Source organism: Cyprinodon tularosa, unplaced genomic scaffold, assembly GCF_016077235.1.
Source record: "Cyprinodon tularosa strain WSP-4 unplaced genomic scaffold, ASM1607723v1 ctg13, whole genome shotgun sequence".
Taxonomy (NCBI): domain Eukaryota; kingdom Metazoa; phylum Chordata; class Actinopteri; order Cyprinodontiformes; family Cyprinodontidae; genus Cyprinodon; species Cyprinodon tularosa.
The window spans coordinates 2,493,619-2,511,035 of record NW_024038114.1 but is presented as its reverse complement, the minus strand read 5'-3'; the positions used below and the strand labels follow the sequence as shown (position 1 = coordinate 2,511,035).

At 36.2% G+C, this 17,417-nt stretch overlaps 2 protein-coding genes across 3 annotated transcripts; both read left to right on the top strand.

Annotated features, from left to right (window-relative positions):
* Nucleotides 1–1,578: 1,578 nt before the first annotated feature.
* LOC119778064 (gastrula zinc finger protein XlCGF57.1-like) lies at nucleotides 1,579–8,275 on the top strand. Its single transcript, XM_038277142.1, has 2 exons — nucleotides 1,579–1,845; nucleotides 3,896–8,275. Exons 1-2 carry the CDS (start codon nucleotides 1,665–1,667, stop codon nucleotides 5,725–5,727), a joined length of 2,013 nt encoding a protein of 670 aa, XP_038133070.1. The 5' UTR covers nucleotides 1,579–1,664; the 3' UTR covers nucleotides 5,728–8,275.
* Nucleotides 8,276–9,934: 1,659 nt separating this feature from the next.
* LOC119778061 (oocyte zinc finger protein XlCOF6-like) lies at nucleotides 9,935–17,084 on the top strand. Of its 2 annotated transcripts, XM_038277135.1 has the most exons (3): nucleotides 9,935–10,241; nucleotides 12,323–13,030; nucleotides 14,386–17,084. In XM_038277135.1, exons 1-3 carry the CDS (start codon nucleotides 10,058–10,060, stop codon nucleotides 14,511–14,513), a joined length of 1,020 nt encoding a protein of 339 aa, XP_038133063.1. In that variant the 5' UTR covers nucleotides 9,935–10,057; the 3' UTR covers nucleotides 14,514–17,084. The 2 variants fall into 2 exon arrangements, with proteins under 2 accessions (XP_038133063.1, XP_038133062.1); XM_038277134.1 differs by having other exon boundaries at nucleotides 12,323–17,084.
* The last annotated feature ends 333 nt before the right edge of the window (nucleotides 17,085–17,417 follow it).

The window sequence follows — 17,417 nt, the reverse complement described above, 5'->3', positions numbered from 1 at the left end:
TAGCTTTGGCAAGTATAACAGATTTGGGTAAGAAATCGTTTAAGATCAATGAACATTTTTCTGTTAAAATATCTTGACAGTCTTAACTCTTGGTAAAGCTAATTAAATTGTGAATTTCTTAGCTTTTTTATCTCTTATCAACCACACTTGGTTTTTGTTGAAAATTTTAGAAATTATATTCCTAATACAGGTTAATTGCCTGATAAAAATGGTTAAGAATAAAACTGTATACCTACTTGCTAGACTTTAGGTTATTGTATGAGCTCCTCAGCAGCCTTCATGTGCTGCAGAAGCCTTTTTATCTTTTATTTGTATAAGTCAGGTGTTGCACTAAGGAAACACCTCAAACTTGCATGACAGTGGTACTTAAGGACCAGAATTGACATTAAAAACTGGAGCCGAAACTTGAACTGACGACCCTTTGGTTGAAGAGCAAACCTCTGCAGCCATCACCACTGTCACCCCAATGTTATATTAGTTATAAAACTGATTTGAAGCAGGAGGGTGAGATGATTAAAACAATTATAAATTAATGGTAGCTGTAAATGTAAATCCTAATCATTAAAGACATTGGTTGAGCTGAAAATGGCATATTTGCTGTTCTATGAGCCCTAATGCAAGCCTGGTTATAAGCCCTAGAATGAAACAACAGGTTTCCTTCCTTTTATAGTATGCTCATAGGTTGGTTTACAACGAGCGAAGATGCTGAGCAAAGACGCATCATAGCAACAAGCACTCACTCACTAAAACATCAAATCGTTGATATGGTAGGGTGGCCAGACGTCCTCTTTTTACCGGACATGTCCTGCTTTTCATACCTAAAAAAAAATGTCTAGGGGGAATTTCAAAATCGTCCAGGATTTTGGTCGACTACAGTCCTGCATGTAATCAAAACACACCGGGCATTCGAACCGAGCCGTCAGCTCTGGGCCGGTCACTCCGGGGCGAACATAAAACCATGTCATGTGGATGTAAAAAGTGTTTTGAATATTTACATTTGTTTCATTGATGCCCCCACACCTCAATTTTTTTCCTATTTCTTTTCTTTTTAATCCTTGATATAATACTGGTTTGTTTGTATGACTGTTTGTACCGTTTATTGTAGTTTGATGTGTTCATTTTTGTAGTCATTGTTTTTGTGTTGTCTTTAAATTAACAGACATGTATACAAGCTTTTAAGAAAAAGCAGAAATCATATTTGTCAGATTTTAAATAGTTGACCTAAAAAAACTACTTAAAGTAGGTGTTAAACTAACTTTTCCTAATTACCACGTCTCATTACACTATATAAAATTATGAATCCGAGATTACATATTTTAAATATATATCCCCTTTCCTGTCAAGAAAGATTTCCATAAACAATAGAAAAAAAAGCATGAAAACATTATCCTTATTTGCAGATAATCATTATAATGTGTTTCATTTAATAAACCTATTTACAAAAAATATATTATTTAATTAATTTAATATGTCAATATACATAGAAATAAAATTTTGTTCAATATAAAACATCCAGTGGGGATTAGAAAATTAAAAGCGGAACTAAATATCGTTCTCCGTTTTTTCGGTACAGTTACAGTGAAACGCACAGCAGACAATAACGTTAGCGTTCCTTACCACAAATAGTTAAAGACAGGTCCGTTGATTTAGGTCATTCTTTAAATATGTGCAGTAAAATGTCTTCAGTTCAACTACAGGGACAGATTAACAACGAAGAGTTACCTGATGCCGAAGCAACGCTCTCTGAGTTTAAAGAAATAATCGTCAAGTCGGAAGAAGAGATCGATGAATGGCGCCGACTGGTGGATTTTAGCCGGACACCCAAGATCATTTTACACCGAATAGGTATGACACAGCAGCAGTAAAACAGGAAGGTGATTTTATAAAATTCAGAAGATCATCACTCATTTTGGTATAATTACTGCTCTAAATGGATTGCTGGGTGGGCTGGCTCTAGGCATGTTTTACAGTCTCTATACTCTAGTTAACGATTAATCGATTATTAAATTAGTTGACGATTGTTACAATAATTAATCGATTAATTAAATCTATAAATTAAACGATGAAGCTGATTGTTTCAGCCTTATTAGCATGATCTGCCATGATTTGGACTATTTATTATTTATTATAATAATCCAAATTACAGTTTGTGATCTTTGAAAACCTCTTCTTTACTCAACAATTAAAACAATTTACCACAGTTTCCCCAATGTGGGACAATAAAGGTATTTTCTTTTCTAAGTTTAAAGAAGCAATGCTTAAAGTTTGTGTGTAAATGAGGTCAGTCTTCAAACTTTATTGCATACTTTGTTTGTTCTTTTCAGTCATTTTTTATTTCTGAACAACTTATATTGGGCCCGCTTTAAAATGTTATGTTTTATACTTTATTTTTCACAAGGAACATATTTTAAGATGCATTGAAATCTTGTATTATTATCATTATTTTTATTATCATAACCAACTTTAAAACCTAAAAGCAATTGCTTGTTTTAAAAACTTTCTATCCCCATGGTAATTATATCATTAGAAGTTTCTTTACATTGGCGCTGTCATCATGCTTTCACCAGATCAGAGAGAGAATGATATGGCTGGGATTTTTACTATCCAGGCAAGTTTCGGAACCTTGGGGGTGACACAATTAAAGTAAAATAGTGTTTTGTAATCTAAAATTGTTTAATATATGCAGCACCTTTTTTGTTTCAGTGTCTATAACAAAAAAAAAAAAAAAGTATAATGTCTAACATTTTCTTCTTAAAAGCACTTTCACTTGAATGGTAAGAAAAGATTAGGTGAATAGAAAAATATTTTATTGTCTCTCATTGGAGAAATTTTGCTCTATGAGCAGCAAAGGAAAAAAGCTTTGCTAAACATGCAGTTGTACACATCACTGAAATACTAAAGTTGCAATGTTTAACACTATACAAATCTGAATTTAAAAATAAGAAGAGGAAATAGACAATACATTAAAGGAGAAACTAATATCACAAAAACGATGGGGAAATTCACTCTCTGCATTTAACCCATCCCCTTGGAGAGCAGTGGGCTGCCATGGCGCAGTGCCTGGGGAGCAGTGTGGGGTTAAGGGTTTTACTCAAAGACCCAGAGTGCAGGCTGTGGGGATCAAACCAGGTACTTGCAACCGTCTCAGAGCACAAGCGGACTGCTCTAACCACTAGGCCAACACTCCCCATGGATGGATGGAGAGGAACATTAACCGGAGCCAGAACTTAGTCAGTATTCTTTATTATTTTGCTCTTTTATCTGTTCCAATCTCTCTTACTAGTGCTGCGCCATGTTTATCAAATGTAAACAGAGTTGTTTCAGCTTGTTGGATCAGAAGCGACTGGCACGGTGTGTTGATGTCCATATGTTGCGTTCAATGGTGTCGTGTAATTTAGCAGGTCAACCAGCGTCTGGTGTTCCCACATGTCGTTTGACCTGGGTAGACACGCATTAATGAGCTATTCCCACTGCAAATAACAGCTGATTGTTCCTGGGTTTAAACTGCTTTTTCAGCCAGTATGAAAGGGGTATGAGTTATCAATCTATCAATTATATTTTTATGTGATTAATCTAAAAATAAATACTATTAATAATTTAACATTAAATAACATAAAATAGAAAACATTTAAACAAATGTTTGGAATTTAGAAAAAAATGTTTTGCTGTGAATTTTATATAAATTATAAATGTAAAAAAAGTAAAAAAAAACAATGTAAGCATGTAAAAAGATATATTTCAGAGCTTTTTCTCTTCAGTCAGCAGGGCTATGTTTATTAAGTAGTTTGCTATATCTATGTTTGCCATTTTTAAAAGGAATGAAATAAAGCCTGTTTAGCTGCATCAAGGCATTAAAGTAAAGGGTGTTATTTAACTCACATTGTTTCTTTTCTAGATCTCCCACAAAATTGTGTGGTCAAAGAGGAGGAGAATACCAGTGAGCTGAGGCATCAGGAGGGGAACTCCACTATAGTTAAGGAGGAACCAGAACCTCTGCAGATTAAACAAGAGCAAGAAAACCCAGAACATCAAGAGTTCAAAGAAGAAGAGAAGAAGCAATCGATCTGCTCGTCATTCTGCATCCATCAGGAGGAAGAGCAGTTTGTGTTAAAACAGGAGCCTGATTTCATTTTGGGGAATCCTTTTAATGTGCAAAAAAGCTACAATGAAAGCAACCCAAACAGGGACCAGCTGATCTCGTGGGCCTCCTCTGAATATGAGAACCAGGATAAGGAAGGAAGCAGTTCTGAAGACCAAGGAATAAATGGAGATGAAGAGCAAAAACAAAATGAAGGATCCCAGAAAACCAAAGAGCAGAAATGCACTGCTGACAGTTCAAAACAAAACACAGCCAAGAGAACTCACAGAGCGGAGAAGCGATTCTCATGTACTATTTGTGGAAAGAGTTGCAATAAAACATCTATTTTAAAACGTCACATGAGAACTCACACAGGCGAGAAGCCTTTCACATGTGCAACCTGTGGAAAGGATTACAGTGACAAGTGTAGTTTACTTTATCACATGAGAATTCACACAGGTGAGAAACCTTACTTGTGTGAGACCTGTGAAAAACGTTTTAGGACTAGATCTAATTTAACTCGTCATATGAGATCTCACACAGGTGAGAAGCCTTTCTCATGTACTACCTGCAGAAAACGTTACAGTCAACAAAGTGCTTTAACATATCACATGAAAACTCACACAGGTGAGAAGCCTTTTTCATGCACAACCTGTAAAAAGAGTTATACTCAAAGAAGCGGTTTGAGCTATCACATGACCACTCACACAGGCAAGAGGCCTTTCTCGTGTATGACCTGTGAAAAATGGTTCATCAGCAGATGCAACTTAGTTCGTCACATGAGAACTCACACAAAGGAGAAGCCCTTCTCATGCGCAACTTGTGGAAAAAGATTTACAACAAATTATAGTTTAACTCTTCACACCAGAGGTCATACAGGTGAGAAACCTTTCTCCTGTATTGCGTGTGGAAAAAGTTTTGGTCATAAAAGCATTTTAAGAATTCACATGAGAACTCACACTGGTGAGAAGCCTTTTTCTTGTATCACTTGTGGAAAGAGATTCAGTCACAGGAGCCTTTTAACAATTCATACAAGAAGTCACACAGGGGAAAAGCCTTTCACTTGTGTTACCTGTGAAAGAAGTTTCCGTGATAGAAGCCTTTTAACAATCCACATGAGAAGTCACACAGGAGAGAAGCCTTTCCCATGCACTGCATGTGGAAAAAGTTTCAGTCATAAAACAATTTTGAATCGTCACATGAGAACGCACACAGGTGAGAAGCCTTTCACCTGTGTTACTTGTGGAAAGAGTTTCAGCGGAAGAAATGGTTTCACTCTACACATAAGAAGTCACACAGGCGATAAGCCTTTCTCATGTACGACCTGTGGGAAACGTTACTATGAAAGAAGTGGTTTAGCTTATCACATGAGAACTCACACAGATGAGAAGCCGTTCGTTTGTGCTACGTGTAAAAAGGGTTTCAGAACACGATCTGTTTTGACACGTCACATGAGAACTCACACTGGTGAGAAGCCTTACACATGCAGTACTTGTGGAAGGAGTTTCAACCATAAATCTGTTTTAATATGTCACGTGAGAACTCATACTGGTGAGAAGCCTTTCCCATGTACAACCTGTGAAAAAAGGTTCTCCTCTGGAGGCAATTTATCACGACACATGAGGACTCACACGGGTGAAATGAGGTAATGCTAAACCTACAATTTGACGATGCTTGGTAACTTCCTGTGTTGAAGGTGTAGTAATTGACATGGCGGTCCAGACAAAGCTCTAACCAAAGCTGTAGTTAAGGAATCCTTAACTGAGGTATGGTGTCTGATCAACAAGGTGACAGGCACTAATTGTTTTCTACAAGTCGGTGAGGTTATTTCAAACAGAATTCTTACATCAAATATGCCTTTGTAAAACAATATTCCCATAACGTAGTAAGAGAGAGGGAAAGACAGAGCAAGGCTGCTCGTAAGCAGCAGCTACTATTTAGGTTATATAAATATAATTTATCTATTTGGTTTTTTAAAACATGATAGAAATTAATATATGGACTGGTAGGCTACAAATATATTACCCATTGGGGTTGATAAGCTTTTCTGAATCATTATTTTTATCTCTTAGTTTCTGTTTTGGGATGCAAATACTGCTGACTGACAACAGCACAGACATAAGTTACGTTTAGATTAGGGATGGGCAAGTATTTGCAGTTGCAATATAATAATGATAATTAAATCAAATCATAAAGGTCAGTTTTTACCTCAAATGACTCTTAGGCATGGGTCGGTATATAATACTGATGGTATATCAGCCTTATGTAAAAAGTATTATGGAATCAGTATTATGATCATATTGCAAAATTGTGTTATTTCAAAATGTCTAAATTAAAAAAGATGTTTGTAAAAGTTACTTGTCTTTGAAAGACATCTAGGACATGAGATAGAAGAAATATGAATTAATTTTAATTGTAATGCTATTTAATAAAGATAAATACATGCAGTACTTAACGAAATCCTTAAATTAAAACTCTGTCTTAACAGTTTTGGGGACTTGCTCAATAATTGAAATATCTCTTAGTCAAGGTTATGATTCATGAATGTAAGCGTGTTAGCTTTCTCTGTATTTAGCTTTTAGCTGTAAGGTCTAACCCCAAAATCCCACAACCGCCCCGCTCTGTTCCTCTCCGCTCCAGACCGCCTACAGCCTCCATGGTTCCTCCTGTCTTGCTCTGCTCTTAGTTATTTGGAGCTCGAGGAGAGAATGTGCGAATCAGTGCTGTTACCAGCTGTCTGACTCGGTAACACGGTGGTAATTGTTTAACACTTATACCTGATGCTAGGGGTAGCTTGTTCATTTCAAGACAGCATGGCTTTCCCTTGAAGTTAGCTTGCAATCATTGGCAATGTTTCTGCAGATAAGCCATCATGTTGGTGTTCCCTCCTTTGGCTGCTAATGTTCTAAAGCTTGACTTGCAGGTCAGATACCACCCTCCTTCAAGCCTTTATTGTTCGATTTCATGTGGTAGCCTAAATACTCAAACATGGCTGACTATTCTTTTAAAAGTTAAAAAGGGGCAGAGGTTTGGAGCATTCACCTACTGCTATCATAAAGCTACCTGCAAAACTAGCAGCTACAAGGCTGCACCGTGCACGCAACCTGAGTGATCTGACCCAATTGTCTCTGGCGAGAGATACATTTTAAAAAAGCACTACTGACAACATTACAGAAAACTTAAATGTTTTTGAAACTTGACTTTTTCATACCGGGCAACACAGGGTACCTTCTCACTGCAGGCTTTAATGCTCAATTCCGATTTTTTTGGTGAAATCCGATTCTTTTTGCCTGATTGTTCACATTTCCGTATATATGCAACTTGTATGTGATCTCCTGTGTGAACTGCATTCACACAACTTAAGTGTCTCACTTGTGTAGTGGAGGATGAGGTCTCTGTATTTATGGAGATAAACATGGTTGGTAGTGCTGGAGCATCTTGCAAACTTTCATTTCTTTCCCAACCTCAGCCAGTGCATCAACAACACAAACTTTTCAAAATGGTTGAAAATAAAGACTGCTTTCCGCATTATGGCCCGCTATGGTTGTTGTTTTTCTTCTCACTTCTGTGTAGCAAGACAGAATAGGGACCTTTGTTGAATATTAATGAAGTACAAGTCGGATGAATGCGACCTGGCCATTCAGACACAGGTCACATTTGAAAAGACTATATACATATGATTCAGGACCAGAAAGCCAAATGGGCCTGGGTCGCATTGGAAAGAAATCTGTGTTGTTCAGACAGACATGAAAAGATGAGATACAGGTCACATATAGGCAAAAAGATCAGATTTGGGTCACTTCATGCTGCTGTTTGAACGACTGCAGCCTTAGAAACAGGTGACCAGCCCATGCCTAACTGCATTTAACTACAGTAAGGCACCGACCTTCTCACTCCAGCCTTTAAGTGGCAGGAAAGTGGGTTTCCAGCCACACAGAAAGACCGAGTTACAACTAACATGCAGAAGTAAGCCCTTTTTCACCTGAGATGTTTTGCCTTTTAATGTTAAAATATTTTGCTTGACTTAACATTTGGTAAAGCTAATCTAAATGGTGACCTCCTTTACCTTTGTAACTTTTTCATTCATCACACAAAAGTTTGAAGAAGTTTTATCTTCTTGGTTAAAGAAATGTATTAATGACAAAGATTAACTGTCTAATAAATATACTATTAATAAAGGTTTGTTCCAACTTGTTATACCAAAATCTGTTTTCTTTTTTACCTTACTGGGACCAATTTCCTAGGAAAATGCTACTTGTGGGGTCCCCTCAGCTCGTGGAACAGTTCTCTTCTTGGGTTGGGTTTAGGTCTAAGGTGTGTGGTCCTGTCTTGGCATCAGAGTGAGAACCATTATTCAGATTTAATCAATTTTCCTGCTCAGTTAGTTAACATTTAGGTTCAGGGCTAAGTTGTGAATTTAGCCTGGTTTAGGGTTAGGGTGATGTATGTACTGGTAATGGCTAGGTTTAAGGTCAGGGTCAGGGCGTAGAAAGGGTTAAAAAATAACTGAAAATCAACGAGAGTCAACATACAGCGCTACATATAACAAGAGCATAAGTTTAAGCCAGGAAAATGTTTAATGATGTTGCAGGTTTTTGTAAAGAGATCAAAAGCTTCTAGTAGCTTAAAACCACCTCTACCATCAATGGTTAACGAAGTTTCGGCGCAGATAATATTGCAGCATTATTATAACTTGTTTTAGTGTATAAAAAGTAAATAACATGAAGAGGATTTTGACAGAATCAGAGCATATTTTGCTTAAATGTGTTTATGACATCTCAGGATAATGGGTTTGGTTTTAAACCAAAGCACGGCACTAGCATGTGCATTTATGCACTTAGGGAAATAGTAAATCTGTACAGGGCCAAAACTGAACCTCCCCTTATGTACTTTATTAATGATTCTAAAGCGTTTAGTTCAGTTAAGTACAGAAAATTCTTTGATAACTTAAAGAAAACGAGAGTCTGTAAAAAGTGCTACCTTGATTTGTAGAACCCAGCAGGACAATTTTTGTTTTTTGTTTAAATCGTCCAACAATGCCCTTAATGTTTCTAATAAAATTAAATACCTTGGTCATTTTATTACTCAGAGATGATGATGATATACAGAAAATTACGTAAGACTTATATCCCGGCTAACACCATAATATTATTCTTGAGCCTAGCTAAAAATAAATAATGGATTTAAATTATGCTTTTGCAGCTGACTGTATGTTGAGTTATGTTTACCTCCAAGAAGGTGAACTTCCACTCCATAAAGTCTTTAACATTGGGGTGGACAACTGCTCTGATTAACCTACATCATCTTCCTGTCGACTTTGACCAGCTCCCCCGCCTCTACTCAAGATGATGATGATGACTCCCACATCACTGTGTTTTACAGGAGGATTGTGTTCAGGGTGATGTACAGAGATAGATCGGTCTCTACTGAAACAGTGCTTTCTACTTTACATGTTCCTATGCCTTAAATTACCTGCTACAACCTGTGATTGATGTCTCTTGTGTCAATTTTCAATTATTCAAAAAAATCTGAGGACAGAACAGCTATTTGTTGACAGATTCTCCCACTGAGCTGGGGATCTATGTGCCCCATCCAGATAGTCCTGTTCTATATCTACTTTAAAATGTGTCCTTTGTACTATTTGCAAATTACAAAGTTTAACAGAAAAAGAAAAGATCAATAGGGTTGATTGGATGGATGTAATGGAGATTAAAGCCACCAGGGAGCACTGTTAGACTTTTAAAGATACGCGCTAATGAACCCCACGACCTCTCTCTAATGAACTGGAGACGTAACGTTAAACAGTAGGTGGCGTTATGCATGTTGGCAAAACTGCCATAAACCGAAGGAAGAAGAAGACAGGGAGCTGATGAAACAGAAGAAGAAGAAGCCACACGGAAGATTAGCACATTAGCTTTAGCTTCCCATCTGTCAGAAGGTAGCTGATGACTAGTCTAGTTGTTTTATTTAATCATGTGAATGTCTGCAGCAAAAATGTCTTCATTTCAGCATCCGAGCGAGGTCAAAAACGAGCAGTTAATTCCAGATGAAGAAACATTGTATGACTTTAAAGAAATTATTGTCAAGACCGAGGAAGAGATCGATGAATGGCGCAGACAGCTGAACTTTAACCGCGCACCCCTGATCATCTTACACCGAATAGGTGGGAAACCCCGGCGGTACTTAGTTAGTTAGTTTGAAGCTTAGTTAGTTAGTTAGAAGCTGAAATCTACAGTAATGTCATAAACATCACAGATTTATGCGACACGGGAAGCTTTTTAAGCTGTTACACAAAACTAAATGACTGGGGGATGAAATATCAGCTCTAATTGTAAGATGCTTTGGACCTGGACTTTTTACTGATTCTTCAACTTATATTCAAATTGCTATTTGTGATCCTTATAGAATATGTTTAAACTGATATTGTAAATATGTTTTGTGCTTAATATTTACTTATAGAGCATATATTATTAACTGATTTAAATGATCACATTTGTGAGATCTCAAAGAGTTTGGATAGGGCAGAGAAAGAAGAAAAAAAAAATGACATTACTCTTACAATTCAAACTCAGACAGAATTTTCATTCATGGAAAATATAAGATCCAGCTTAGTTTGTAACTTTTATTCTTTTCTTATTTTAATTTTTGTTTTAGTTTTCAAAAATTTGTTATTAAGGCATCTCAAACCAGGACAGAAAGATTGAATCTAAATGAGTGACTGAAAACCTAATTTTTCTTGGCTATATATTATAGCAGCTTTGAGAATTGCTTGATACCGATATTGACCCGATATAAAGTTAGAACGAATCACACCTTCTTTTATTACTTATTTTATGCTGTAAAATGTTAAAAAGAGCTTGATCAGGTCATATCACTACAACAGGGAACACAAGTCAACAACAAAAGGTATGAAAACAACTGACCCATGTAAAATAACCAATGACTTACAGAAACCTCTGACAGAAGCAGATAGTTTCTATTAGTCACAGGTTGATAAGGTGTTATTAAGCGTTTCAACACATTGCCAAACTGTATCAATGCTTCATTAATACTGTGTCACTATACTGATACCTGCTGGACTACTAAAATCCCTACATGTAGCCCATTTGAAAGACTAAACTGACACAGATTTGATGTCCTAGTAATACTATAGTTCTATATTATATTGTATTATGCTTCCGTGCTTTGTAAAGTCATTTTTGCAAAGTTGGATGTTATGACTTTTTTCACTTTGCAAAGCTTAAAGTGCTAAAATGATCAAACTGTGTTTGCTGCATCTGTTGTTATTACTGTTGAATTTAGTATAAAGAAAAAATATTTTGCTTATCAGCAGCTCTGTCTCTGTCACTCTCCTGCTTTGTAGTGTCTTTTTTTTTTCTTATTGCAGTAAACTGGCTGATGTCTAATAACACAGTAAATGCTACTAATCAATAATGAAATTTGTTGCCATTGCTTAAAATGTATTTAAAAAAAAACAATTTGATTGATTTGTTATTGCAGCGGTAGAATTGATCCGATGGGTAAAACTGGGCCGACATAAACCAATGACGCTTATTTCCATCTAGTAGCTGATAAAAACACAATGCTTCTGTCTAAAGGTATTATGCCTGTTGTTTTCTGTTTAGTAATATCACTTAATCAAACCTTTTCTAACATTTCACACTACAAAATAAGTATTATAATTATCTATGATTCATGTAGCTATCATATCAGGTCAATATTGGTATGGGTCAGTTCTCAAAGGTGCAATATCGATATCGTACCAGATATGAAATTGTTGTGTTGGGGATATTGTTTATGAGAGTGATACTATTGCAGCACAGGATTGGCCCTGTGTTCAGTTTTTTTCAGGGTGTGTAACGGTAGGATTGCTCAAGTCCAGTCCTCAACAGCTACCATCCCATGATTTTTAGATGCATCTCTTCTCTAACACACCTGAAAATTTAGGCTCAATCCTCTCATTTAGCTCAGCAGAGGCATGATAATGAGCAACTCATTTGATTCAGGTGTGTTAAAAATGGGGTGGGTAAAAACGTTGCATGATAGTAGCACTTGAGGACTAGACTTGAGCCACCCTGTCCAAAGGGTATGGATGTATAGGTCGTAAAATATTGGTTATCAGCCATAACATCAATAGTAATGTTGGATATTGAAAGCGGCTTAGCTTTTCATATTAGAGCATTCCTACCTTAATGTAAAGGGTAAGTTTTTGTACTTAAACCTTTTTTTGTGTCTTTTCTCCAGATCACCCTGAAAAATCTGCATGTGAAGAGGAGGGGGTTTTAACTGAGATCAGCAACCAGAAGGGGGAGTCCACCTTAGTTCAAAAGGACCCAAATCCTCTGCAGATAAAACTTGAACAAGACGAAAGAGAACATCAACAGTTCAAAGAGGAGCAAAAGCAACTCCGCATCAGTAACAATGAAGAGTACCTTGTACTGAAACAGGAGACCAATGAGGTTCTTGTAATCCCTTCTAATGTGCTACAAAACCCCATTGAAACTGAATTGAACAGTAACAGAGTCATTTCTCTGGCCTCTCTTAAAGTCGAAAACCAAGATCAGGAAGGAAGCAGTTCCAAGGATCTAAGCAAAACTAGAGATGGAGAGCAGAAACAATATGATAGATGCCTTAAAACCAGAGAACAGAAAGACACTGCTGACAGTACAAAAGCAAAAACACAACTGAAAACTCCTCCTGACCAAAATATACAAACTGGTCAAATTTGTGATAAAATTACATCTCAAAACAGTCACTCAAAGACACATATAACAACTGTTACAGCTGAAAAGCCTTTCTTATGTACGACCTGTGGAAAGAGTTATAGTAGAAAGTCTGTTTTAAGGCGTCATGTTAAAAGTCACTCAAATGAGAAACCTTTCACGTGTACAACCTGTGGAAAAGGTTACAATGAAAGAAGTGGTTTGGCTTATCACGTGAAAACTCATACAGGTGAGAAGCGTTTTTCATGCATGACATGTGGAAAAAGCTTCATTAATAAATCTGATTTGAAATGTCACATGAGAACTCACACAGGTGAGAAGCCTTTCTCATGTACAACTTGTGAAAAAAAGTTCACCAATATAAGTAGTTTAGCTCGTCACATGAGAACCCATGCAGAGGAGAAGCCGTTTTTGTGTGTAACCTGTGGAAAAAGATTTTGTGATAAGAGTAGATTAACTTCGCATGTTAGAAGTCATTTGGGTGAGAAACCTTTCTCATGTATTGCTTGTGGAAGACGTTTCACTCGTAAAACCTTTTTAGTAATTCACATGAGATCTCACACAGGTGAGAAGCCTTTCTCATGTACAACATGTGGAAAGAAATACAGTGAAAGAAATGCTCTAACTTATCACATGAGAACTCACACGGGCGAGAGGCCCTTCTCGTGTTTTAAGTGTGCAAAAAGTTTTGGCCATAAAAATGTTTTGAGACGTCACATGAGAACTCACACAGGTGAGAGGCCTTACACGTGTGTTACCTGTGAAAAACGTTTTAGTCATAAAAGCCTTTTAACTATACACACGAGAATTCACACAGGTGAGAAGCCATATTCATGTAAACTGTGTGGAAAGAGATACAGTGAGAGAAATGGCTTAACTTATCACATGCGAACTCACACAGGTGAGAAACCTTTCACATGTTTTAAGTGTGCAAAAAGTTTTGGTCATAAAAATGTTTTGAGACGTCACATGAGAACTCACACAGGTGAGAAGCCTTTCTCATGCATTACCTGTGCAAGAAGCTTCAGTCATAAAAGCCTTTTAATAAGTCACATGAGAACTCACACAGGTGAGAAGCCATACTCGTGTAAAACCTGTGGAAAGAGGTTCGGTGAAAGAACTAGTTTAAATTACCACTTGAAAACTCACACCGGCGAGGGTCTTTTCTCATGTGTGATCTGTGAAAAAGCTTTCATTAAAAGATATGATTTAACACGTCACATGCAAACTCACACAGGAGAGAAGCCATTCTCATGCGTAACCTGTGGAAAAACTTTCTGTCAAAAGGGTAATTTAATATATCACATGAGAACTCATACAGGTGAGAGGCCTTACCCATGTAAACTCTGTGAAAAACGGTTCACCAGTGGGAGCAGTTTAACTGTTCATATGAGAACCCACACGGGTGAAAAACCTTTGTCATGTACGACCTGTAAAAAAAGATTTACCAGTGGAAGCGGTTTATCTTATCACATGAAAACTCATACACGTGAAAAGCCTATTTGTAATGTATGAATTATAGTATAGTTTAACTTTAAAAAGTCTAAAGCCTCTTTCCCATTGCAATAACCAAGTTTTTCAAACGGGTCAACCTGCTAACAAACGGCATTTGGCTCCCTTCCCATTGGCAAAAAAAGCTGGATCTAACCCCTAGCTGGAAAGCTGTGGCCTCTGTCCCCCATCGCTGTATGTCTGGTGACACCATGGTGTGAAAGTAAACAATGTATATCAACATGCAAGGAAAACAGGGCGAAGTAAGTGTGCTTTATTGTTTCACTCTTTTATCTGTCCGAATCCCTCTTACCAGCATTTTATTGAACATAAAGGGAGTTATGCTAGGTTGATAGATAGGAAGCGACTGGCATAGAGTGTTGACGTCTGTACGTTGCTTTCAATGGTGTCACTTAAATTGGAGGGTCAACCTGGTTCTGGTGGTCCTACTGCATGCCGATCAGAGCCGAGGCGATTTTAACGCTGGTCGCTTTCCGAGTCGTTTGACCCAGATAGACACTCGTCAGTGAGCTGTTCTCCCTGCCACTAAAAGCCGATTGGTCCAGGGTTTAAAATTTTTTTTTTCCGGCCAGTATGAAAGGGGTATAACTCATCTTGAGTGGATGTACACAGATTAGAAGCTGTACTGGATGTTTGTTTAAAAAAAACAAAAACAGTATGGCGAAAAATCTTATCTAATATCTCACCTCAGAAAATATTATGTAATGTGAGCTTTAGGTTTAAAGATTCTTGGTAGCTTGCTGTTTAGTAAAGGGAGAAATATCTGTTTAACAGCTTGATATGCAAAGCATTTTAAGGTGAGTTTTTATTTTAATTCTTCAGTAACCTTATGTAGATTGTTGGAATCACCCATATTTTAAATTATTTGTTTTAATGAAATATTCTTAAATACAATGTTTTTTTTTTTTTTACTTTTAAGAATCATTAATATTGTGTCTTAATGTGTCTTCTTACCTCTTGAACATATCTTGATGTGTACTTGTAGTCTATAAAAGTCCAGAAAAGTTTAATTTGGTCTCTAGTGTTTATCCTAATATGTTGTTGGGATTGTAACTTTCCATTTTCACTGTTTAATAATAGTATTTTCTGTGAAGCTGCTAAAAAAGGTCATGAACTAGTGGTTTACAATCTACTGACTGGCATTTTTTGTTATTCTCACAGAATTTATGAATATTAAGTTGAAAGATAGAAAATCAAAAAGCTGATCAGTATAAATATATGAGTCTTTACTCAATCTCCCATCATCAAATCTTCTGGTCTTGTTACATTTATTTGTTTTATTGAAAATGTACTTACAGAAGTGCAGAAATTCCTCTTTGTTTGCTATAAGCACTTCAGGGGATGAGTGCTTCAGCAGCCTTGACCAGTATGAAGTATTGGCTGAAAGACTTTCTTAGGGGTCAGTTCCTTCTGACAAAAGAAACAATGGACAGAACAAAGCGATAAGCTGGAGAAAACACTAAAATGACAATAAGCTTCATAGATGCGTTTATGTAACTTACTAGCTGGTGTTTGGATGGCACTGCATTGCGCCATCTGGTCATGTTTGTGCAGCGTGTTAACTTGTAGTTTCTTAAAGACATAACCTTACTGTTCTTTGTCGTCTTAATAAATACATGATCTAAATGCATTCAGTGATGTTCTCTAGTGTTAGATACTTCTACTTTGTTTGGGTCTTGTATAAAAGACAGAATTAAGAATCTATGTTTAAGTGTACCCAAAATTATTGTCTTCGTTCACTCTGCTAAGAATTATATTTTATAGACACAAAACTTAAAACACTTTGAAGAGAAATGAGCATACTTATCTCTTTTTGGAGTCTGTATTCAGTCATATTGTTTTAGTGTTTTTAAAGGTTACTTGTATTTAAATATTATCAGTAACATTAATGACACGATTAAAGTTTATGTTACTACTCTGGGTTGGTAGAGTTTTTTCTACGTGAGGAATTTGTATTTTTCTCTTAGCTTAGCAAGGTATGGCGAAAAAAAAAAAATGCCTGACATGACATGAGAAAAACAAATTTCTGCAGCGCTAGATACGATACCTCTGCTATCAAACTACAAATATGGCCAAAAAAGGTGTGCATTTGGTTTTAAAGCAACTGTATCAAAACTAGCTGCTGAGAGTTCAAAAATGGCTCAAATGCATGGCTGCAAGTTATATTTTCAGTTGTTTCACACTTTTTTGTTAAGTATATAATTCCACATGTGTTAATACATAGTTTCAATGCCTTCAGTGTGAATCTTCAATTTTCATAGTCATGAAAATAAAGAAAACTCTTTGGTCTGTACTGTATTCCTAGTGGATATAAATGCTTTCAGATTTACACAGTAGTGACTTTAAGATGTTTTATACTCTATTTTTTTTTATCTTTTGCTGCATTTATACTTGATATTATTTTCTCAGTATTTTTTATTTGTAAATGAATGCTTAAGGTTATGGACAGGCAGCCTGCAAATTAATTACTCTTTTGGAGTAATAACATTACCTCACACATATTTTTTCATTATTGTCTCTTAGTTTTGATTTAAAATAGTATTTATATGATGCAATTTAAATATTGCGAATAAATTCCTTTTGTTAAATCATACCAAAGTGTAACTTTTTACTCTGGTATCTTTTTTTTTATTTACATAGAAATTATTTCTTGTTCAAAGAGGGGTTCGTTTTTGTTATATTATTGATTGTATAGATGCTATAATTAAAAAGATAAGATTAAAACTGTATATTTACTGTTCTTATTAAAATTATTTTGCTATTATCCTTTATTTCTGTTGACTAATTGTTTTTGTAGGACTTCAATTGTGTATACAATCATTTCCTGCATCAGTCTACTCTGTTCCCTTTATTATTTCATTAATTAACCGTCTCAGATTTGTTTTCTCTTAAATATCTTTTTAGTTTCCGAGACAATTTTAAGGAATAAAAAAAAAAAAAAAAAACTTTTTGAAAGCAGTGTCTCGTCTATGCAACTATATACTAAACTACACTCAGGAACAGGGAGATGCAAATAAATTCCCCTCCTCGTTGGATGTACCAGATGCAGGAAAAGATCAAAATGAAAAAATGAATTGTTTAATACATCAGGAAGGGCAGCTATC

Coding starts and splice junctions, on each gene's coding strand:
- LOC119778064 (XM_038277142.1), top strand. CDS start 1,665: ATGTGCAGTAAAATGTCTTCAGTTCAACTACAGGGACAGATTAACAAC. Junction 1,846..3,895: donor GATCATTTTACACCGAATAG/GTATGACACAGC, acceptor TTTCTTTTCTAG/ATCTCCCACAAAATTGTGTG.
- LOC119778061 (XM_038277134.1), top strand. CDS start 10,058: ATGTCTGCAGCAAAAATGTCTTCATTTCAGCATCCGAGCGAGGTCAAA. Junction 10,242..12,322: donor GATCATCTTACACCGAATAG/GTGGGAAACCCC, acceptor TCTTTTCTCCAG/ATCACCCTGAAAAATCTGCA.